The sequence below is a fragment of the Pyxicephalus adspersus genome, chromosome 4 (genome assembly GCF_032062135.1).
Source record: "Pyxicephalus adspersus chromosome 4, UCB_Pads_2.0, whole genome shotgun sequence".
Lineage (NCBI taxonomy): Eukaryota > Metazoa > Chordata > Amphibia > Anura > Pyxicephalidae > Pyxicephalus > Pyxicephalus adspersus.
The window spans coordinates 102469597-102495238 of record NC_092861.1 but is presented as its reverse complement, the minus strand read 5'-3'; the positions used below and the strand labels follow the sequence as shown (position 1 = coordinate 102495238).

Genomic DNA, 25642 nt, shown 5'->3' with positions numbered 1-25642 from the left:
GATAACGCTAATATTAAAGTTTTGCAAAATGTAAAACGGGTATCGGCACTAGAAAATGAAATAGAGGAATTACAACATAAAATAGACGATTGGGAAAATCGTTCAAGACGATTTAACTTTCATATTCAAGGATTACCAGAGACATTTACAGATATAAAAACTGTGGTTAGGAAATTCATAACGAAAAAATTGCCTGATATCCCAGAAATATATATAAAGGATGGGTGTGGGGCAAAATAATGGGGCATCCACAAGATAGTGTGCGCCCCTGTCCCCTCAAGTAGGGAAGACATGGGGGAAGGGCCGCCCCCCCCCAAAAAAAAAAAAACTGTCAAAAGCAGAGGAGTGTGGCTGACCAGAACATGTCTAAATATCATATCATAATTTTTATGCACATGTACAAAAGATTTGAACAAATTATGTGTACAGTTTTAAGGACATGTAACAAAGACACAATATATTTACAGTCTATAAATGGAACAATGATAGATATATTTGTCAACAGTATGTGCAAATACAAATATTCTAGTTATACTTATATACTGAGTAACCCAAAAAGGTTATTTATAGGTAAACAAACATGACAAATAGACTTAAAGTATAAATATATAAAATTGATATATTATTCATTTTACAGACATTTGTATCCCTATAATCAATTCAAAAAGAAGAGTTTCTGAGTGGGTTTATTAACCTTTGTGTATCCAAATAGTGGGTCACAAGAGTGGTTTAAAACTAAAAGTGTAATTTAGGCCAGGGAAATAGTTGGCCTTTAGAAGAAAGTTTCATTTAGTTTCCGATTGTAAAAGTTTTTTTATCCAAGTCACCTCCTCTAGGGCTAGATGGTACTTGTTCCAGTGCTGCGAAGGTAATGCAGTGTGTATCAAATTGATGTACCATGCCAACATGGTAACTGACGGGAGTAGTTATTTTACCATTTTTTTTATCAGGTAAAGATGTTCATATATTCTTTACGTAAAGGCCGCTTAGGTTTTCCTACATAGAACCTCCCGCAGGAGCAGGTAATTAAATAAATAATCCCAGATGATTGGCAGTTCACATAATAGGGAATTTAATGTATAGTACCATTGGGTAATTTGGGCGCTTGGTTCTCTAGGATCCAATCGTACTGCTTACAGGAGCCACATTTGAAGGTTTCATGAACCTTAGAGTGTTTTGTTTTGGTAGATTGTTCCGTATAATGGCTTGTAATCAATGAGTCTCGTATCGAATATGATTTTCTATAAGTAATACTTGGTTTTGCATCTAGGATGGTACTAATAGTGGGGTCAGCAGTAAGAATGTTCCAGTGTCCTTTGATTAACTGATATATGTGTTGATGATGTTCGTTGAATTTAGTAACAATGGATAATTTCGGTTGAGTGTGTATTGATGGAGGTTTGGCGATACGTTCCTTCGGATTTAATTTAAGGGCTCTTTGATAGGTCCTTTTCAACAGTTTTTTACTGTAGCCTCTAGCAATCAATCTCTGTGTTAGGGCTTGAGCCGCGATTTTGAAATCTACACTGGTTGTACAGTTCCTCCTTAATCTTAGCATTTGGTTTTATGAAATACTGGTGATAGGAGATTTAGGGTGGGCACTTTCAGCATGGAGAATGGTATTCATCAATGGTATTCGTCTGATGAGAGGTTTATAAAAAAATCTAAAAATGCTATTTTGTGGGAATCGAAGTTCCAGGTAAATTTGAGGTTGTAGTCATTGATAAGAAGCGACTGTAACATCTCTTCCAGAATGTTTTTAGGGCCAGTCCATATAATCAAAATGTCATCAATATATCGACGCCATAAGTGTATATACTGAAGGTAGAAATGAAATTTTGGGTTGGAGAAGAGGTTTTTTTCCCAATGTCCTAGATATAAGTTAGCATATGATGGGGCACATTTTGTCCCCATCGAAACACCCTGCGATTGTAGGTAAATCTGGTCATCAAATGTGAAAACATTACGGGTGAGAATATATTCTAGTAATGTTAGGAAAACATTACGGGTGAGAATATATTCTAGTAATGTTAGGATAAAACAGTTGTATAGTTTTAAGGAGGGGTCATCAGTCTGAAGGTAATTTGATATTGTTTGCAGACTTAGAGAGTGGGCTATGCTGCTATATAGTGCTTCCACGTCTACCGTGGTTAGGAGAATATTTGGGGGGACTGTCACATCTTGTAAAATTTGTAGTAACTGGATAGTGTCCCTAAGATAAGATGTTAGTTTAGTGACAAGAGGTCTTAAATAAGTGTTAATTAGGTCACTAGCTCTTGAGGTTATAGAGTTTATACCAGCCACAATGGGGCGCCCTGGTGGTTTGGTTAAATTTTTGTTTACTCTGGGGAGACTATAGAAGGTGGGTAGAACAGGATGTTCTATCTATAGATATTCCTTAGTGGGTGTGTCAATTATGTTAGATCTATGTGCTTCTGTACAAAATGAATAGTATTAATCATAATATACCCTTACATCTGCTTTACTGATGGTCTGGTACCATTCCGAATTACATAAAATGTCTAGGCACATACGTACATATTGATGGTTGTCCATTATAACTATGTTGCCGCCTTTATCGGCCAGTTTAATCGTTATCGTGTATTATTGTGTAACTTTTTTAGGGCTTGTTGTTGTGTTTTCGAAAGATTAGAAGATGGGTGAATGAGGCTGGGGTCAAATTCCAAAATTTTCTTTTGTTACAACATTGACAAAGGTTTGAACATGAGTGTTATATGTAAGGGAAGGGAAGAAGGTAGATTTTTTTCGTTTGGTAGGTATCGTGGGAACTGTTAAGGTTTCGGTTGTGGGAGTTGGAGTAGGAAGGTCTAGATCATGATTTCTTTCAGAATATAATTTGTGTAGAATTTTAAGGGTCCTAAAGTCATCGATTTTAAAATCTTTGACCTGGATAAGTTCTAGAGGGGCGCTAAGTTTTGGCGGTTCCTTGAACATCAGTTTAAGAGTCAAATTCCTGGCAAATAAATGTAAATCTTTAATTAGTTCAAATTTATTGAGTTTGCTTGAAGGGCAAAAAGATAATCCTAGTTATAAAACTTCTTTCTCTACAGGAGTAAGGTTATAAGAGGACAAATTAACAATTTCTAGGTTGGATGTTGTGGCGGAAGTTTGGTGAAAATATCGGGGATTGAGGTCCTGAGTTGTTTTGGGGAGGGGATTTGTTGAGTAAGTGACCCTAAAAAAGATTCCTGTGCTCTGGTTTTGGGAATGGCACCTGTATGTGGTGCTGGTTGTGATATGGGGATAGTGGGGGTAATGGTGTGAATTCCGGGGTGTTTTCCACTGATAGTGCAGCACATGGTGGTGTGTGTATGATAGTGGGCAACGTGTTCTGAGTGAATGTAGAAGTAGAAGAAGAAGAGTTCACTGTGGTGATGAGATGACCGGTGGTTGTCTGAATATTAAGTGTGGATTGCGGGGGAGAGGGAATGGATGTAGGTGGTGTGAGCGGTTTGCGTTTTGATTCGTGTTTAGAAAGGTCACTGTGGGGCTCTATCTCCCCTCATATCCCCGTCTTGTTAGACGGGGATGCTGCGCTGTTCCTGTCAATATGACAGGCTACAGCGCTGAGCCCGGTCAGACTGTGGGTCTGCCCTCCTCCCCTACCTGTTGAATGACATCGGCCATAGGGCTTCACGTCATCCAGCCGGCGTTTGGGGATCCCACAGACGCCGGCTGCATGCACGTGTGCGGTGGGGGAGGTCCTGGGAGCGCCGTCCTTTAAATGGAGCAGCGTTCTCTTGATCTCTCTGCTCCTCTGCATGCTGAATACCAGTTGGCACCGGGACTGTGTATGCCTGACTTCAGTGACTATTTCCATTTTACCATCAATACCCTGCATATTTGAAGGCTCTTGGTTTTTCTTTATACCAAGGTAACGTTCAACACCTTAATATTATAGAAGATCTTTATAAGAAGTCTATAACTCCTGAAGGTATAAGTGTATTCCATATTTATTCCCTAGATATTTCATCCCTTCGCACATTTGTTACTACATTACTCTCTGTGCTGGGGAGATAGTCATCACCTTAAAACACTTGCGATAAGCAGAACGCAGTACTTCACAGGAATCATGTGAGTGTGAATATACTAATCAGATATTAAATGTTTTCATTAAATTGTGGCCGCTTTACATTGTTTATAAGAATGTCCTAGGGTGACAAAGTTATTATTTTGGGGGGGGGGGGGTGAATAATAATATTCCCTTCCTCAATATGCTGATAGGCTAGCTTATCATTTATTCATATTTAGATAGATACCAGTTGATATTAAGACACACATCAATAGCATAATTGAATAAAAAACATTTTTATTGATCTAGATACAAATATTACAAGTGCCAAACACATGTTGCCAAACTACTACTCCTGAGAAAGCCCAAGGCGAAATGCGTCGGGTACAGTCATCTACATGATTCCATCATCATAAATATGTGGCAGTAATATATATGCTGTGTTGAGATGAATTATGTCTAGTGCCTACTAAAGGCCAATTTAACAGTCGGCAGACCCCAAGTTTGTATTGTGGTCCAACCAAAAACTGTTTTAATATACTTGTTGATATATTACATTGTATGTCCCTGTACAATACATCTTGAACATTTCTGTACTACAAAAATAATATTGTGGTCTATGGCCACTGAATGTAAAATATTGATTCTTTGTATGTTCAAATGTATATTCAATACAATTTTTCTTTGTGCCAAAAAACCCTACTTTCTCTTTTCCTATGTTTTTTGATATGTTATATTTAGGGTTTCTTGGAGAACTTTTTGTTATTAATTTAGATTTCCACCATTGCCCACTACTTTAGTTATCCCAGAAATATATCTTGAAATTGAGAGAGCTCATAGAGCATTGGTACCAATTAAAGAACAAGGCCCTCCAAGAGACAAAATAGTGAAATTTCATTATTATTCCACTAAAGAAAGGTTAATGAAAATTTTAAGGGGAGTAGATCCAGTGATAATGGTGGGTGCTCCATTTCAAATTTATTCTGACCTCTCAACATACACTATTCAATATAGGAGGACTTTGAAAACAATACTTCAAATACTTATATCTCATAAAATAAAGTACCACTGGGCCTATCCACTTCCGCTGATTTTTCAATTTCAAGGCAAGACATTTTCTTTCTCTACACTTGATGAAGGCAAACAATTGTTACATGAACTTGAGCTATCTTCAATGATGTCTACGCACTAAAAAAAGCTTTAAAATCTACTTAATGGGATATTGATCTTAACTGAAATGTCAAATTATGGTTTATTTTTTCTTGTTGTATGTCTCTGTTTAGTGATCTTGTGGGGATCCTCTAGAAGAGGTTGATTAAAGGGTATAATAGGCACGACCTATCAAATAATGTAATAGATCAATTAGATAGCTTAGGGGAAATTAGACTAATAACATCAGTTGATTATACTTGGAAACTTCTGACGAATTGGTAAAATAGACAAGCTTGATAAATTACACTGATGGAGACCAATGGGTACTTTTATGTCTTGAAAGAATTATGTTATTTAATTGGAGCAGCTTATGAAATTAAGCAAATTGGTCATGATGCAGTGATAGCTCTTACAGTGATTAAAATGTCCTATTAACCCAGTAGCATATCACTATTCAAAGTAGGTGGGAAGAGTTAAGGGAGTAATACGTGACCTATTCTGTCTGTGGAGTGAATTTAGTGGGGTGGGGCTCATAGTGCAACCCCTACCAACTCCTCCATAGGATTTTCAAACAAAAGTATGTTCTAAAGGCAGGGGTTTTCTTGGGGCAGTATATGTGCACTCAGCTACTATGTGGGAGCTGGGTGTCATATGTTGCCCAGGAGCTGTCTCTTGCAAGGGAAGCCGATGGAATAAGAACATGGTTGTGCTGTTGGGCTGTATGTTCCTAATATCTGTTTGGGGACTTAAAGGCATGAAACTTATGATCACTGTGATTTATATTGTAATTTAAAGAAGATTTATATTGAATTGAAAGAGATTACTCACTAAATAGATAAACTGGATTTGAATATACCATTGCCGCTATAACCACCTCCTTCCTTGCAACAATTTTAAATAAGAGGGCTGCTGGAAGTACAAACATCAGACTTCTCTTCTTCTTCCTCCTGAAGAAGCAGATTTTTTCCGCGAAACGTGTTGAAAAGTCAGAATTGAAACCCTTTGGGGGTATTTTGTAAGGAGAGGTCATTATATACACCCACATTTTATTGTGTTTTATGTATTTGAAATGATGTTTGTTTTTAATGATTAATATTAATAACATTTTGTTTTTTTTGTAATTAATATTGATGGTATTGGCTTTAAAAGTCCCACTTAAAAATGATGTCTTTCATCGCATATCTTTTCCTACAGTAACCCAACTCCTTATATGTTCATACTGATAAACTTCTCCACCCTTCACATCTAAGCCATTAACTACCTGCTCAGTGAGAAGGGGACCCTTCTTAAGGTGATTCAGTGATTTATGTATTTGTTCAGCAGAAGTGAAAGAAGATAAGCTAATTCTTTGAAGTATAAAAATATGGTCAGAGAAAAGAAGGAACAAAGAAGAAACAAACATTTTTTAAAAGGCTTGCCACTTTTGAAAACAAGGTAGGTTCTGAACTCAATCTTTCTGCTGCCTAAAGTTAAGGTCTCTCTACTTGGATATCTCTATCAGATAGTTCGAGAGAGAAAAACCTTTAACTTCATTAACAAGTACTAAGCATATGTGTACCCAGAAGCACAAACTGATTTCTTAATGCTGTTTCAAGTCATTCACAGTGAAAGCTTTTTTTTTTAATGAAACACAATTTATCATTTAGAATATGGCAGCAAATTTACCTTCAACGAATCATAATGTTCTTGACGTATTACTTCATATTCTTCAGTTATTTCTTCAATTAAATCATCCCTGGATTCCTCATCCAAAAGTTGAGAACACTGAGGGAAAAAAAAACATTTTTCATTTGCAATACAACATAGAGGGCAAGAAGGTAGAACATATTTCTCTGCAGAGGATTACTTTCCCTGACTGTTGATATAAATTTAGGTGCCCCAACCAGTGTTTTCCCCAGCCCCTTTTAGCTGGGCGCACCGCCCAGTGCTTTTCAGTATCCACCTGGCTGTTTTTGGTTACTAAAGAGTTGCATCACAATACCGGGGCCACCACCCACCTACAATTTCTTTCCACCCAGCTTTAAAAAATCTCTGGGTTACACACTGCCCAACCCAAAATTTCTTGCTATGTAAATGGCTTCAGGTCCACCCAATCTTCAGTTTTGATTTTGGGCTCCTAAGCGCACTTGCTTTTGAAACAGCAGCGCCAATGTTTAACTTTCACAAGTTTTTAAGCTTCTGACTCCATATCTGGAAATTCTTTAAAACTGGAGGGTCAACTTTTTTGTTGCGACCGTGTACCTTGAAAATTCACGGTTGTTAAGACCAACAGTTTAAGAGATGTTTAGGTTTGAACACAACAAGTTGTTAGGCTGCAGAATATGACATGCAACCTTTATGCACACAGCTATCACAGTGCTGCAGATAATGTCATTATACACAAAAACAGCTTTTTGATAGAGCACAGTCATACACCTACGAGTACTCTCAGCATTGTTGGGAGCAGAACACTAGCTGTCCCACTCCCATCTGCTAACACATGCTTGACAGTGATGAAAGAGGACACCCAGCAGCCCTCCCTCATCTTTTATCTTGTGTTCACATGCATGATGCTCTGAAAATAGACCTATGAACACATTTTGAACATTATATAAAAGTGTGGCTATCTCATAAAATAAAAAAAAATATATTTTTGTATTTTTTTTTTTTTAAATGTAATACTTTTGTTTTCGTAAAATGGAACACTTGGGAGCTGGGTCACAACACAGCACTGAAAAGTTAGGCATAATACAAAAAATAATAAAAAATGGGACATAATACAGAGGCAGGCATTAGAAAGTTGAAACAAAGTATAGGGGGAAGGTAGAAAACTGACACAGTAATAGGGGTTACTGGATTATCAATGGCATAAACAACTGGAGCACTAAATTTGTAATGTCTTGCCCCATCCTCTTTTTGACCACCTGGTTCAAAATATGTATGGGGAGAACACTGTAAAAGATTTTACATTTTTGTTTTTAATACACTGCACAGACTATGCACCCTTAATTTGTCCCAGAAGGTCCATCTTCATCAATAAAAATTTCTTCAGGGCCAGAATTGTGTTGGGAGAAGGGTGTGTGAGGGGCATTTCATCCTCAGGAAATATACGGCATAAGGTGTCAGCTTTAGTATTTTTTGCTCCAAGACGTAACATTACATGGAAATGGAAAGATAAAAAGATGCAGAGATGAAAAGTCATAGTTCCTCTCGGCAGGGCTCAATTTTCTTTTAGAGAGAAGAATGAGACAGAATGTAATAAAGTTTTGGCCTGGTGCGCTGTGACAAGATAACACCCAGATTTGATTTGGACGTACCAACTTCAAAAACAAAGAACAGAGGTGGCTTGGAAGCCCTAGGATTAGAGCAGATGAGAAGTTGGCAAAACCCAAAAAAATGTTTAATACTGCTAATATTTTTATCTAAGGATACGTAGAAATTGTTCCAAATCAGCAAAAAGGCTACAATCTAGATTATTAGCATGTGGTTACCCTTAAAAAGGCATATCAAAGGACTAAAAAGAAATCTAGGCTAGAAATTCTATATGGCTCAGGAAAAATTGCAAGGCCTCAAAGAAAGGTTAGTGTAGTAACACACTTCTCTAACCAACATGAAAAACTGTGGAATCTGTGAGAAATACTGGCCTCTATTAACATCTGATCAAATCATTAGCAAATTTATAGCTTCCTATTCACAAATCCCTGCCTAAAGGACAAGTTAGTCAGAAGCCATTTTCAAGGTCAGACGACAAAAAAAGAGTAGAACTAGAATACTAGTGTTTTTATCAGGTGGGAATAGATGTATATGTAGGCTCCTAGGAGAGGGGCCCGTTTGCCAACCCTGGGTAAGATCAATTATATGAAAAACACAGAAAGAAGTTTTTTTTGGCAACAACATATATATTTTGTATTAGTGATAACTTCTCATAATACATAACAGAACAGTGATTGGTAACCACTGGAGACACAACTCTAGATCATTACCATTAGGACCCTGTGGGGGCACACAGTGAACTACTAGCAAAAATACACAACATTATTTAAGTTATATCACATATACTAACAATGGTGTCGCAAACGTAAGTAGGTTACCCAACGAGTTTCGCCTAATTTAGGCTTCTTCAGGGGTGTCATAACGTTTTGGCAAGGTTGGGCACCATTATTTAGCAGTATCTAGGTTAACAATATATTCACTTATTGTTATCATGTAATTGATAAAACATTATTGACATATTAATACATTGAAAATTGATACACTGGATATGATGATTGAAGCACAGTATATTTTGAAAACATGTGGACAATTAATTGTTATGTACTTAGTAGCAATCATGTAGCTTTATAAATAATATTGTTTACAATTTATTACAATTGTTTTTTTGTTACACCTTGGTTTTAATTTATAAAGCAGGGTGTAATGTACACTTGAACTGAGGTTTTAAGATGTTTCACTGCATGTAGATAGAGATGCAGGTATGGGTGCATGTGTTTTTGTTGTGTTTGGTTATTTTTGCGTGTTTGTATGCAGTTGTGTGTGTGTAAATGTATATGCGTATGTGTATGTATATATTGTAACAGCTGGCCAAATAAATCACAGGGTTTCGTCCAGGATGACAGGTACATTTGCCACAGATAAAGGTTATACGCAGTATTTTTCTGTCTAGTCAGTTTTCCTATTAACCTGAAGGTGGGGTTTGAAGTACCAGGCTTCTTAGCCAGGTGGGGGAGTTGAAGAGGCCTGGGTATGATCAGTTGAAACTGTCTCACCTGAAATGCATCCTGGAAATTAGGCTGGGGATATAAACTCCCAGCCTGCTTAAAACCTGCTGGCCCTGTTTCCTGCTTTTAAACACCCCTCGTTGCTACGGGCGATCTCACATATGGTGGAGGATGCGGGGAGCTTCATAAGCGGGAGTTTGGAAGGCCAGCATGGAGGAGATACTAAAACAGCTGGTTTTGGTCGATGCCAACCAGCAGCGTACTAACCAACAATTTGCTGCTAGGTCTGGAAAAAGCGGAGGCCCGCCACAATGAATTGTTGGAAATACAAGCACAGAGCTACCAACAATAATTAGATGCCCTAAAACAGCAGATATCTGTACGAGAGCAGGCTCACGCCGGTCCTATTGTCCAGGAAAACCTCCCAGATCCTAGATGTATGACCTGATACATCTAACAAGGAAGTGGCTACAACCAGAGCTGTTGTCAGGACCGCAAATTGTGGAACCGGTAGTCATGGACCGGTTCCTAAGATCCCTCCGTTTCCATACAAAAGTGAATTAGCCATGGAGACCCATCGACAGCCAATAAGCTGGTAGACCTAGTAGAAAGGTACTTGGCTGCCAAAAACGTAAACGCCTCCCTTCAGTACTCATGGACTTTCCACCCCAAGACCAGACCATGCCTAGCTGTGGGTAAGAGTGAACCAAGGGATGGGGGTGGAGAAAGTGAAAAAAGAGGAGCTAAGGGTAATAGACAGACTCCAGTAAATGTATGGCGGTAGAGACTGGGAACGCTAGCCCCCCAGGAGGGAGCCAAACATGTTATTTGTTACCGCTGCCGGGAAGAAGGACATATTGCTGCAAATTGCCCTGTGGTGGATGAACCAATGCACTGTGACTTTCTGGGTGGCAGACGTCTCTTTTTGCCACTATTGCATGCCCTGCTTTGCGGGGCGATGAAAAATATTGGTGTAAAATGTTTATGAATACCAAAACAATTGTGGGGCTGTTAGACTCAGGTAGTGTGGTAACGCTGGTGAAAGCTGAGCTAGTGGTTACAGAGACCTCCGGTCTTAAAACAGTGGGGGTAATGCGTACACGGGGATACTAGGGAGTATGCTGTGACGTCGGTGTCTTTTGAAACCTCCCTAGGTTAACCGTCATCAGGTGAGGTTGGGTTGGAGCTCTGGGATCACCCACCCCACACAGTGCTGGTATCTCCTCAGAGCATGAGGCTACTGAGGAGTCCTCTGATGATTGTGGGGGCACTACGGGGTTTCCTTTGTCTGTGCTAGCAGTCCTAGTGAAGAACTGGCAACTTCGGGGGAAAGCCAGCAAACCCTGGAATTCCCTGACTTACAGGTACATTGAGAGAACTTTTGTTACCGAGCAATTGAAAGATCCCATACTGTTTAAAGCCTGGGAGAATGCCGTAAAAATTGATGGGAACCTAGTGCACCCAGACGAGAGGGTTGCATTCCCATACTTTATTATTGAAAGGAACCTACTCTATCAGGTGTCACAAAGTGGGGGGGGGGGAAACCATTGAACAGCTAGTGGTACCCAAGCCATACCGAAAATTGGTGTTAGATCTGGCCTATGGGCACCACCTAGGGGGTCAACTGGGGGCTGAGAAAACCAGAGAGCGAATAGTTCAGAGGTTTTATTGGCCAGGGGTTGCCAAGGAGGTGGAGATTTACTGTGCTTCCTGTCCTGTATGTCAGTTTTCTGCCCCAACGCCACATTAGCCCTTTGGTTCCCCACCCCATCACTGAGGTCCCGTTTGAGAGGATTGCCATGGATATAGTTGGCCCATCGCTAAAGTCAGCTAGGGGCCATCAATATATCCTAGTCATAATGGACTATGCTACTGGGTATCCTGAGGCAATTCCTTTCTGAAATACCTCTGCTAAAACCATAGCCCGAGAGCTGTTCCAAGTTTTCAGCCGAGTAGGAGTGGCCAAAGAGGTACTTACTGATCAAGGAACCCCGTTTATGTCCCGGGTGACTAAAGAGCTTTGTAAACTCCTAAAGGTGACACAGCTATGCACATCAGTGTATCACCCTCAAACAGATGGCTTAGTAGAACGTTTTAACAAAACTTTAAAACAGCTGATGCAGAAGGTAGTAGATAAAGATGGGAAAAATTGGGACTGTCTACTCCCCTATTTGATTTTTGCTATCCGTGAGGTACTCCAATCCTTAACCGGATTCTCTTCCTTTGAATTATTATATGGGAGGCACCCCAGGGGACTGTTGGATATTGCTAAGGAAACATGGGAAAGTGAAAGTTGCCCCCATAGAAGTGTAATTGAGCATGTGGCGCAAATGCAGGACAGAATTGCGCAGGTAATGCCCTTGGTTAAAGAGCATCTGGCCCAAGCACAGTTGGCTCAGCAGAGAATTTATAACCGGGGTGCCCATATCCGTACTTTTGCCCCTGGGGATAGAGTTTTGGTGCTAGTTCACACGGTGGAAAGTAAATTCCTAGCCAAAAGGCAGGGCCCCTATGAGGTAATGGAGTGACATAAATTATAAGATTAGCCAACCTGGTAGGCGGAAACCAGAGCAAATTTATCATGTAAATTTGTTGAAACCATGGAAAGAAAGGGAAGCATTAACCATGAGGACCACGGAGCTACTTGCTCGGTCACAGAAGCCTGGATACCAGACACCCTGTCAAAGAGTCAACAACAGGAATCAAAAGATTTTGTGCTACAAAATTGGGATATTTTCTCCAACTTGCTTGGACAGACATCCATGGCTACACATGATATCACCCCTCCAGGTGACAGGGTAAGATTAAAACCCTATCGAATTCCTGAAGCTAGACGTGAGGTAATACGTCAGGAAGTTAAAAAAATGCTTGAATTGGGGGTTATAGAGGAGTCCAATAGCAATTGGTCCAGCCCAATTGTGTTAGTTCCCAAACCAGATGGGAGCTGGAGATTCTGCAATGATTACCGTAAGCTGAATCAGATCACAAAGTTGTACACCTATCCTATGCCCCGGAAAGAGGAGTTGATTGATCGGTTGGGGAATGCTAGGTACATGACCACCTTGGATCTTAACAAAGGATATTGGCAGATCCCCCTATCTGAGTCAGCTAAGGAGAAAACTGCTTATTAACCCCTGAGAGAGCATTCCAGTATCGAAAAATGCCCTTTGGACTACAGAATGCTCCAGCGGGTGATGGATAAAGTACTCCGACCCCATCAAAAATATGCTGCGGTCTACCTGGAGGACGTAATTATTCACAGTGCAGATTGGGCCTCGCATTTATTAAAGGTTCAGGCAGTGCTAAACGCACTAAGAAAAGCCGGGTTTGTTGCAAACCCTAAAAACTGCGCTATTGGTCTGGAAGAAGCCAAATATTTTGGGTACACCATTGAAAGAGGAATAATAAAGCCTCAGGAAAAGAAGGTAGAGGCCATCCAGAATTGGCCACGCCCAATTAATAAAAGGCAGGTTCGTGCTTTCTTGGGGATCGCCGGCTATTATAGGCTTTATTCCTCACTTTGCATCCCAGGCCGTTCCCCTGACAAATTTGACAAAAGGGAAGGATTCGGTAATGGTTAAATGGTCCCCAGAAGCAGAAGCTGCATTTAACATTGACATTAAAGAAGGCTTTGTGTAGTGAGCCAGTGCCATATTCTCCTGACTTTTCCAAGGAGTTTTTGGTGCAGACAGATGTGTCCGATGTCGGACTAGGAGAAGTGCTATCCCAGGGTCAAAATGGGGACGAACACCCCATTGTTTACCTCAGTATGCCTGGGCCACCTCCACCATGGAAGAACTCGAGGTGGGTGGTGATTTGGTAGGAATGTTGTAAAGACCTAAATACCAGTTGCAAAAAACAGCACCAGGTGTAGTTTCCTGCGTGATCTGTCCACTATGAATGGGATAAACGTCCATTCCCTCTGTCCCTGTAGGGTTTTGGCCAGCATTCTGCTACACTTGTTTCGTGTTTGTAGTACACCCTTCTACATTTTGCTAGTGTGGCTAGCAAGATAGTTCTTGCCCATCATCTGGTGATATCCTTTTATATAGGTTTTCGAACCCACAGATGTGGGCGAGAAGCATTTGGATTTCCTGTTACCATTTTATGAGCCTCGCAGACTAGCACTAAATCACTCTCAGGAGTATTATTCAACCTAAAGTACTAGCCTATAATTTTTGTGGTGCTTCATGATCATAAACCTGACATTTGCGATCAGTATTAAAGATTACTCAGAATGGCCACAGATGTCAGCACTATTTGTCCTGCCTCATCTTAGGACTCACCACTAAGAGGATATGCAGCGGATACTGTTTTGTTTTTACTTAAACATTTTAAACATTGATAGGTCAGTCTTATAAGTCCTTAGGAAGCAGATCCTGAATGTCAAATAATAGGTGACTGAATGTACACTATAACTTAAAATGATCCCTGCAATAAAACATATTTTACTGCTTAATTGCTATCATTGTCTGAAAAAAACCTGGGCTGCAAGGACTAAATTAACTCCCTTTTGCCTGCATGTGAGTGAAGTCATTCTGGGCCAGCCAATTAAGATGATCAAAGATAAAAACCAGGAATAAAAGAAGAAAAAGATGGCAGTGACCTCAACAAAATGGGGAATAGGTAGTGTACTTAGAATAGTGGTCACGAAAGGTAGAGTTATTTTATTGCAGAAATATTGCCTGTGATTTCAGCCTAGTCACAATTGTTTTTATTTTTAGAGTTTAGTTCTGCTTTAAGGTCCCAACACAATATTTCAATAGGGTGGAGGTCTGAACTTTGACTGGGTCATTGAAACACTGATTGCTTTTTTTTTTTTTCTGTTGTGAATTTTAGATTGGATTGATTAAAGTCTTCTTAGTAGGATCCTTTTGCAAAACCCAATTTCACCAGGATTTACCCGTTGCAAGAATGGCCTCGGATTTGACTCTAAAATACTTTGTTATAGTAAGGTCCTGGTCCAGCACCAGTACTTGCCAGAAGCCAGCCCCCCATTCTAACGTTCCAGTCTTCACCTAACCCTGCCGCAAGCCTCCGCTCAGAATTGGGAGACTGGTTGTGTCTCCCAGCATACAATTTCCCCCATGACTTAATGTACAAGAGATGGTGTCTGGGGAAGGGCTTGCAGAGGACCAGGAGCCCACCAATAAAGCAGTACAAGGTTCTACAAAGGCAAATCCAGAAGACAAGACCAAGGTCACACAACGGTGATCAGTCCACCAGACGAGGTACCCAGGGAGTAGCACAAGGCAGAGTTAGGATCACAGGCAAAAGGTCTGTCCAGGCAGCATACAATTGAAAGGTGAGGAACAGGCAATGATCAGTGAGAATCAAACGAAACACACCAGCAACAGATCAGCCCAGCTAAATTTTACAACAGGCACTGGTATCTAAGCGCAGATAGGCTATAAGGACCCAGTAGCCAATGGCAGCGTGGGATTGAAATTAGGAACTATTCTGCTCATCAGCTGCAACACAGCTCCAAATCCCATTCAGCTGTACTGTCTCAGTGCAGGGTACGCTGGGAGATAAAATACAGCTAAAGGAAAATAAGGATCTTACAAACCGCAGTATACAGAGAAGTTCATGGTCGGTTTAATGACTGCAAAGTGCCCATTTAGGCATTAGGTGTTTGCATTAGGCCAAACACCTCCATTTTGGTACAAGAACCTCAATAATAGGTAGGTATTAAATGTCCTAGCACAAATACACATTGTATTTTCATGCCAGCCCCTAAAGATAAATACAAACAAGAGAAAAGTTTTTTTTTATGGTAAACAAAACTTTTATAATTCCCTATCATATAGTATATATACAGTATATATATATATATATATATATATATATATATATATAGAGATAGATATATATATATAGTACATAGCAAAAAACAATTTAAACAAGTTTTTTTGTGTCCTAAACCCTCATTGCTTCACGGCGTTCAAAGGACTAGGTACTAAATAGAGGTCTCCCAGTTAGGAATAGTGAACAAATTGCTATATACTGTATATCATCTGTCAAAAAACACTTTCTTTTTAGAACTTTAACATCCATAAATCAATGTTTTAGTTCACTTGACAGCTAAGTTACTTCAGTTATTATTTAGCTGTAGTGTTGATGTTCGAATTCGGGTTGTCCCTATATTCGACCCGAATATGGCTGTTCGAACAGAGCTGTCAGAATAAAGCTCCGCTGATTGCTCTGCTCCCTGAGGAAAGGGAAATCCTGATCAGGATTTCCCTTTCCTCAGCAACTCAGGGAGCAGAGCAATCAGCGGAGCTTTATGCTGACAGCTCTGCTCCCCTGATCCTAGAGCTTTTTTTACAAAAACACTTCATTTCAGGGGCTCAAAAGTATTTGGACAATTGACTCAAAGACCTGGATGTCCACGGAAGACAACAGTGGTGGATGATCGCAGAATAATTTCCATGGTGAAGAGAAACCCTTTCACAACAGCCAACCAAGTGAAAAACACTCTCCAGGAGGTAGGCCTATGGATATCCAAGTCTACCATAAAGAGAAGACTGCATGAAAGTAAATACAGGGGGTGCACTGCAAAGTGCAAGCCACTCATAAGCCCCAAGAATCGAAAGGCTGGATTGAACTTTGCTAAAAAAACATCTAAAAAAGCCAGCACAGTTCTGGAAAAATATTCTTTAGACAGATGAAACCAAGATCAACCTTTACCACAATGATAGCAAGACAAAAGTATGCAGAAGGCGTGGAACAGCTCATGATCCAAAGCATACCACATCAACTGTAAAACATGGTGGAGGCAGTGTGATGGCCTGGGCATGCATGGCTGCCAGTGGCACTGGAACACTAGTGTTTATCTGTTTAACTGTATATGCAGATACAAATGCAGTTACTAGACCTCACCTGCCTCTCGCAGAGTTCTGCTGTGCAGAGACTGGTTCCCAGACAAAATCAGGAACTTGATTATATACATAATTTTATTATTATATAGTTTTATATGTGTCAAGAGTTTTGCCTCACAATAAGCCAAATTACCATTAACTGTGATCTTAATATAAAAAAATATATATTTATATATATATTATACTTACAACCACAACGCTTTTGGATGCATCCAAGACATGGATTACTGGTGCATTGTAACGAGGGGCTATTTTAACAGCTGTGTGTGTCCTACAAAATGAAATATAGACATTTTTAACAATTATCGTGTTCTAAAACAAAAGGTCAAGCAGGGTAGACATTGCTATCATACAAAAAAGTACAAAGAAGTGATTTAAAGCAAAAATATGTGCTTTGCACAGTGATGCACCTGCATTTTGCACCGAAATGCTGCTCACAGAATATATGTAAAGTAAATTTAAAACCATTTACTTGAAAATCACTCTAAAAGATATAAACAAATGTACTGGTGGGATTCAAACCAAATATAATCAGAAATCAAATTTGCAGTATATAGACATGGAGTCTGCTCACATATACCTTGTATAAGAAATGGGAAAAAATTTTAAAGCCAGGCTGTATGACCATGTGCAGTCTGTCCCAGTTCCTGACAATTTAAAATATTCTAACCATTTTTTTTAATTTAAAGAAAGTACATTTGAACAGGATTTACAAATTAATACAGAATGAGCAACCTTAGAATTTTTAATCTAAAATGGCATACTTTGATGTTGTGGCTCCACCAATCAGTAATGGGATTTTTATTGACAGTCTTTCCATCTCCTTGGCAACAAAGATCATTTCATCAAGAGAAGGTGTGATGAGACCAGACAGTCCAATTACATCTACAACAGAAATAAACAACAAATAAACCTAATAAATTTTACTTATCAATGTTGGAGCTTTTCTTAGACAAACTTTTACAAGGAAGGTAACGGGTTTGTTATGCTAAGTAAAATTCTGGTGATAAATAATATAAATGTATGTGGTAGCTGCTTAATAGAGGTAGCAGGCAATCTAGGCAGGCAGACATTGACAAAATAGGGGTTTTGGGAGGTAATAGGCTCCAAGCTCAGACACCCAAAACACCAGGGTTGTGTTGTGGGGATAAAGCTCTCTCTCCTAACCATGGCTCTGGCCACTGTTGGGGACATGCAGCTTTTTGGTTTGTTTTAATATTAGAGAGGGGCTCCTATACAGTTTTATTCAACTTGAAAAAAAAAGCACAGTAAACTAAATTTTTACCAATCAATTACAGTAAATTGTGTTATGATGGTAAAAGTTGTAGGGTTGGTACTTATAATAAAAACTTTAATTTGCAGTTTACCTGTTCCTGCTCCATAAGCGCAAAAAACACAAAACATCATGGTACAAAATCAGGTGTTATAATAGTATATTTGAAAATGTTGCAATTGATAGTCAAGTTTATCTGTACTATAGCTAAAATAGTTTTACACAGAAGAACAATTCTGTGAAACATGGGGACCTTTATTTGACTTTTACAAATGTACAGACTAGCTGTAAATTTTGCAGTTCTAAGATTTCAGAAACCAAGCCTCTGTATAAAAATTAAGCCTTAAGCCTCTTAAAATACAATCATTTAAAACAAACAATAAAAGATAGTTGAAGCCTTGACAATATGGACACAAAAAAACAAACATTTTATCCTAGGTCAATAAAGGAAGTTTTGTCTTGAAGTATTAAATGATCATAAATTCTGTAGACTTAATTCACCCAATCAGGTGAAAAAAATATTCTGTTTTGTCATTTACTTTGCCTGCAGATTTTTTTTCTTTTACTTATCTTCACCTCATCCACCACACTAAAAATGCAAAAAATATTTTTGCAAAGCGAACATGCTTTATTTGGTAAATCAGATTCAGTATCATCAATATAGAGAGAGTGTGAGGAGTTCTCCCACTTGGTACAAATTTGGTGAAGGGTGGACCACTTATCTTAACATGTTGTTTGAGCTGTTCATGTTGGCCCACCCACAGTAACATTACTACAGAAATTTATAAACACGTAAGTATATACTTTTAATAATTTATTACACACTTTTATATGAAGAAACATAATATGGAAGCATTTATAACAAAGGAAAAAACTCCCTAACATTATTTAGCTATAGGGAAATGTGGTGCTTACCAGCTTTGTTCTCAATTGCAGCTCTGAGAATTTTATCACATGGAGTCATAACACCTAGGTCAACCACCCTGGAATGAATCAAAGTCCAAAAATTTATATATATTTTTTTGTTTTGCATATGCAATTAACATCATAAAAATTAAAATCTACAAACCACACTTAGCATTCAGAATCTCTACTACTTAGTAATAAATAGTAAGAAAAATATTACAATTTTTACTATGTTACATTTAGGTTTTTAAACAGTTTTAGTTTTAAGACCTAATTGAATTACATGAATAACTTAAAAATAGATTTTTTTTTTTACTTGCCACAAGAAAGTTTAATTTAAGTTTAATAGTTCTTTGGAGGACACAGGAATTAGTTTTTAATAGGTAAGTATACAGACAGCCTAAATAGTGGATATTCCCATGTTAGGCACAAGGCTCAGGAGTAGCAAGCCACAGAAATGGAAGATCAGGTTCTGGAGATCATATTCAGGGAAACAGGACAAAATCCTGAAAAGACCATTGCGTGAGAGGAGTGAGTTGTGAAACAATATACATGAATAAACTGTATACTGTTAGATGTTTTTCCTTATATTTGTTCATTTTATTAATTATATGTAAAAAAAAATGTTATTATGATGCCACATTGTCATAGTACCTTAAAAACCCACTTTCCAGTTATTTTCTCTCCATGAGTTGTCTAAGCCCTAGGTAGTAAATTAGACTTCCCCTTTCTATATATACCAAGCTGAAAAGCAATCTGAAAAAAGGTACAAGATAAAATACCATATCAATAATTGCATATTGCAATAGTGTAACTGTATCTTACTGCCTCCAGAAGAATATTGTTTTAAAATTAACATCTGCCAAAGCAGACAGGTCCACATGCTAGAACTTGGTAGGTGTTGATACAGGTAGCAGTTTTATGACAAGGTAATTGTCACAGTAGGAATATTTTTATTCTTTTAGGGTCTGTTTTGGTCGTTTTATTCTCAATATTGTTACTTTTGGGATTTTCATTTTTTTTTTTTTTAATGTTATAATTAGTTTTTCAAAGGAAATTATAATAACATTGTAACAGAACATAATGTATTGGACACAAAATAGGGGTAATAAAGAAAATAACAGCAGAGAATCATTGGGATCAAGATGAATAACACAATGCGCCCAGTTTAGTACAACATGGTATAGTAAGGTTACGTAATGTAGTCATCAGCAATCGTCTCCCCCCTAGTCCAGAGTAAGAAACAAAAAAAAAAAAAAAAACAAATATCAAGTTGCTGTTGAATTGGTGATCAAGAATAAAAATCAATGTAATAAAAATCATAACCGCAAAGTTTTATTGTAGAGAATGTGGTGATTCCATAAACATTAATCTTACTAAACTGTGTATTGTAATGGACTCTCATTGGCGCTTGGAAAAATATGATACTAACAGAGGATTGGGGGATCATTGACCAAAAGGCAATAGGCGTACTAGGCAGTAATTTCAAAAATGGAAAGAACTCTCTTTCCTATGTCAACTGGTAGGGTACATATATATATATATATATATATATATATATATATATATATATATATATATATATATATATATATATATATATATATATATATATAAGGCCTCTATCCATTTCATTTGGAATATGAACCATAATTTTTCAAGAAATATTAAGAGGACAGGTTTGATAGAATACAAATATGTAGAAAATTCTTTTTAGCAACTATTGAAATTATTAAGAGAAGTTTGCTGCAACCTTAAGTGATTCTAGTGCCTTGAAGGTGTACTTCTCTAAATATTAGCCTCAACATGCGCATATTAATTAGGGGAAGAGGAATCCCTTGATCCAAATGCTCCTTTCCGGTTGCCATGGGAGAAATCGCAGGCCAACAGGAAAATAGAGATGGCACTGTGGTGATAGACCAAGATCCTAGGGAGGATCAAGATCGCTTAGCCACAGAAATAAATGCAGATGGGAAAGAAGTGAAATCTAGGGAGTACCCTACTCAGCCTTTAAAAACACTCATGAGGGTGGCAGAGGTCATTGGAAAAATTAAAGCACAGAAGCATATTACGTCCCATGCTATGAATGTACAACAGAGGTGTGCACTATTGGGAGTTAGGAATCCTAGTGACCAGTTGAGGGTATTGCATTTAACCATTGATCCCCACACCTGGAACGCTTTGTCAGATCTCATTAAGGAGGGCAAAGGGAGTTATCGGCAAACTGTAGAGGAGTTGCAAAACGTGATTAACCCCACAGCCGTAGGATTAATGGTAGCATACCAAATTAAACAAAAGAATGAAGAGAACCCTCTAGTGTATGCCAATAGATTGTGGGCAGCCTATGACAGTACTAACTCCAAAGCCACCCGAGAAGATGTAGAATATAAGAGTCTTCTCATCCAAAATGCCCATCCTGTAATTCGTGAAAAATGTGAACACCTAATAGATCCCAAGAAACAAACTTATGAGGAAATCAGAGGCATACTACATAGATCATTCCAGGCCATCCAGTCATACAAACAGCACCAGATTAAAGAGAGAGTTGTACAACCCCCACATGCAAATGAAACTGGTGTGCCTTGTTTGTATAGTAGGACAGTGACCTCATCCAGTGTTTGTAGGTAAGGTCCTTTGTATTGTAAGCAGTCATCAAAGGCCCTGAAAATTCCAGTTCCGCCTAAACCTGTGTCAGGGGTAAGTAAATGTGTTAATGCCTTTTACAAGATAAGATGCTATGCTTGTGGACTATTCGGCCATATTGCCAGATTTTGTTTGTCCCTTGGTACTGAAAAGAGGATAAACAAAGGTCCATTTAAAACATACAGACGTGATACAGAGCTGTATTCACCACATTGGGGGACCCATCCTCATAAGCACAAGCCAGGGGTCTCTCTCAAAAATTCAAAGGCACAAAACAATTCTTTACAGGCTGAGAATGACCAACTGAAAACCCAACTAAACAGATTCTTAGAAGAGTTCAGAGCTTTTAAAAGAGAGTACAGGGGAACTAGGAATTGTAGAGGGTCAGGATTAAGTGACCAAGCTATTGGGAAACTCCCACAGAGAGTGCAATGTTATTAATAAACTTGGAAGTTTTGTATTTTAGGAAAAATACTGATCAACGATGGAATCTCGGTATGACCCGGACAGGTAAAACTAGAGGACCCTAAAACACACAGTACATGGCTTTGCTCTATTTTATGTACAGTGCTAATTAACGCACAGCGCTGTATAATATGTTGGTATTATATAAATACTATTGATTAATATCAAATATTATTTTAATATTATTATTTTTTTTCATTTGAATTTTTGGTGTGTTTTAAGGAGAAGCCTCCAATTGTATAATTGCAGTCAGGTTGGAAAACAATTCAAACATTTTTGGTAGCTGCATAATTTTGTTTTCTTTTTTTCCCCTTTGGGTCTGATTTGCAAATTGTTAAGTGATTCATTAACATACAAATCACTAGTCTTTTAGAGAAACTGCCTTTAGGAAAGGAAGGCCATTCTTTCCCAGAACTTTTTATTGTTCGTTTTTAAAAGGCAGACATTTAACTTTTGGTTGAAAATATAGATTCAATGCTCCTTGACAAAAAAAGTTAAATGGGTTAGGAAAGGAAATGAAGTCAAGGAAGTATTAAATCCATATTCCTTTTTTTCCTGTGTGCTAAAGTTTTTGAATTTTTACCCTATTTTTGTTTTGTCAGAATGTCTCTGACAAAAGCACACAGTTCTATTATCTTTATTTTTTATTTTAACCATGTTCCTTTGTTTGGGATTTACTCAAAGGGGGAGGTGTGTTTACTGGAAGTTACTCAAGGGGGGGGGGAGGATAGGTGTACTTAATATTAATAATATTTTCCCATAATCTGAGACGGTCCCCTCACTTTATTCACACCTGATATGGATAATTTTTTTTGTTTCATTATTCAAGAAGATTTCCCTTACATTACTCATACCTGTAATCAGAGTTACCCCCACAATAGGAAAATATTACCAATTTGTAATAATGGGTGTTTCAGTTCTTCACACTTTTATTGATTGTTTGAGTATTGATTATGAGCAACTTCCCAGTACAGTTCTATTATATGCCATATTGGTTATAGATATTGAGTTAAACGGATCAGACTTGTTTATGAGTACAGATATACTTAGACTGATGAGACCTTAGTGAATAGTGAGTGATATAAATCAGTACCATTGTACTTAGGCTACCATTGCCTGAGGCCAGCCTCCACTGAGGACATCTTCCTGAGACACACTTTTCTGGATTTGCTTCCATGTTTTATTTTGGATGAACTTGTTTTGCTTCCTTGCAATTGCCTATCAATGTGACCTCCCCCAGAGGAACAAGAAGAGTCAGTGTACCTGAGTTCCCAAGCCATGAAGTATGTGCACTATTGCGGTCTGCAGCACACGGTAATAGTCAGTCCCCAGCTCGGGACTCTGCCAAGCTGGACGCATATTCCTGTAAGGTGTCTGTTCACAAGGTAATGGTCAATCCCCAGCTCGGGATCCGGCCAAGCTAGACACATATTCCGGTACACTGTCAGTATTGCTGATACAGCACAGATGGGGAAGATGCACAGCAGAAGGCATGCAAAGGGATTGGCAGGCATACTGCGCAGACTGATGAAATGTGGGTAGTCTGATGTGGTGATGGCTACAGGGAGTGTATCTGGTAATATAGATATATAGATAATATAGTATAATCAATGTGACAGGTCTCAGTCCTATGTCTTAGTATATTTTATCATTTACAACAATAATCCTCAAAGTAATATTGAGCTAAGTTTTTGAAATGCCCAATAGGCCTGACAAAGGCTTCTCCTGGAAGTGATGTGCTGATTTTTATGCATGTACCCTAAGTATCTATAGGAAACAGGTGGATTCCAAGGCCTACCAACCTACAGTTGTGAGTGTCTGCAATCAAGAAATACTTCAAATAAAGGCACAGAGTGTCCATGCCTATGATGGATTTGATTGATGGATCGCTTGGGCATAAATCTTATAAAACTATATTATTGTACTTTTCCACCACAATCATGAAAATTATGGACTGTTTAAGAAAGCACACTAGACTGCTGGGAATCACCTAAGTTGCCTTTTTCTTTTCTTTTTACCATATCGGAAACTTCTAGAATTCTAAAATTCTAACTTTCAAGGAAAGTTTATTGCATATGCTAATAATTGAAGAACTGAGAATAATGAAGGGAATACAGACAAACAATCATGGTTCTCGTGTGGCTAATGCTTCGATAGCCACAAGCGGGGTCTGTTGCACCTCAAGATTGTTTATGAATACGTAAATAGATATGTATATGTATATAGAGGTGTATATATATATATATATATATATATATATATATATATATATAGAGATATGTATTCATAGATGTATGAATAGGTATGTGTGCGTCCTAATAATTAGACTGTATCTAACTAGCAGGAAATAATGCAGAAATGCAATGCAGGAAGGTGGTGTTTAGACAGGAAACCTATTTTACTTGGGGCTGGATATATGGCCCTCCTAGGGGGTCTAAAATTAGATGACCCCACCTGGCTTTGTCTGCAGCTTCCCATATCAACTTAGCTAGGAGGCCTAGTAACTTCCTGAAGTTACAGTAACCAATAGTCATCTTACAGATCACATTCAGGAACCAATCCAAGAGCCCCAAGGATACCTAATGGTAATTACCTGTGTAAAAAGGGGAACTGAGAGAATTTAGGTCTCTTGCGCTCTTGCTCTTCTCTCTGGGGGGCTGGTCTCCCTAAGTAAGCTAATATGGGGTCCTCTTCGGAAGGAAGTAGGCTCCCGAGATACCCAATAACCTCCTAGCAGGTAGCTATAAGATTTTCCTGATTATATTCTTATGGGTTTTCCATAGTATTACTGCATTACTTTGCTGTTTTATAATTACTGTATTGTGTACTGAGGAGTTGCTAGATTCTTACAGGGGTTACTACTAATAACTTTATGTCCAGGTGATATATATGTAACATTGATTGAAGTTCCTATGTGTTTAAATATCTGACAACATTGCTGTGTACTTTGTCTTACCTTGTTTTCTTAATTAAACTGTTTGAATGACTAGCTATTATTTGTGCATGAACCTTCTTTAAGTGAATATCTATATGCATTGATAGGGGATATAATTTCCATATTTATGCAGATAAAATATTCCTAAATAACACCCAGTAGGGTTAAAAATGAAAAGGAGGGGGGGGGGGAACTGAGAAAAAGAAATAACTTAACAGAAAAGGAAATGCAAGTATTTTAAATACTCCCAATTGCACTATATGTACAACAGACTCGAGTACCTGTCCCAACAAGATTCTTACCGGAGTAAGAGCCCTAACTTGGACGAGTGGAGGGCTATTAGCCAAAAAAAGTTGCAGTTACTAGGCGGCTCCAAACTAAAGCACGAAAATACAAACATATTATATGCCTCTAAGAGAATTATCATTAAAAATAGTATTCATTAACAGATTGTAGTATAACATTCCACTATTACATAGCAAATATATCAGGTAAATATCAAAACCAGACTATTTATTAGTCAAAATAACACTTTGTGCCTATTATAGGCCTAACACTGTAAAAAGATATACAAACAAGAACATTGTGCCTACCGTGTTTCCCCGATGATAAGGCAGGGCCATCAAATAAGACAGCCCCCCCTTTTTAGGTAAAAAT

The 25642-nt window shown here is 38.3% G+C and overlaps 1 protein-coding gene across 4 annotated transcripts in view; it reads right to left on the bottom strand.

The window, feature by feature from the left end:
• MTR (5-methyltetrahydrofolate-homocysteine methyltransferase) overlaps window positions 1–25642 on the bottom strand; it is a 316459-nt gene that overhangs the window by 75982 nt on the left and 214835 nt on the right. For all 4 annotated transcript variants that reach the window (XR_011920422.1, XM_072409188.1, XM_072409187.1 and 1 more), the window contains 4 exons: window positions 18952–19019; window positions 17528–17648; window positions 16953–17034; window positions 6851–6949 (listed from right to left, as the gene is read on the bottom strand). Coding sequence is in view for 3 of the 4 variants with exons in the window: in XM_072409188.1 (XP_072265289.1) it covers window positions 6851–6949; window positions 16953–17034; window positions 17528–17648; window positions 18952–19019 (370 nt within the window). In the remaining variant the exon portion in view is untranslated. The remainder of the gene's footprint in view (window positions 1–6850; window positions 6950–16952; window positions 17035–17527; window positions 17649–18951; window positions 19020–25642) is intronic.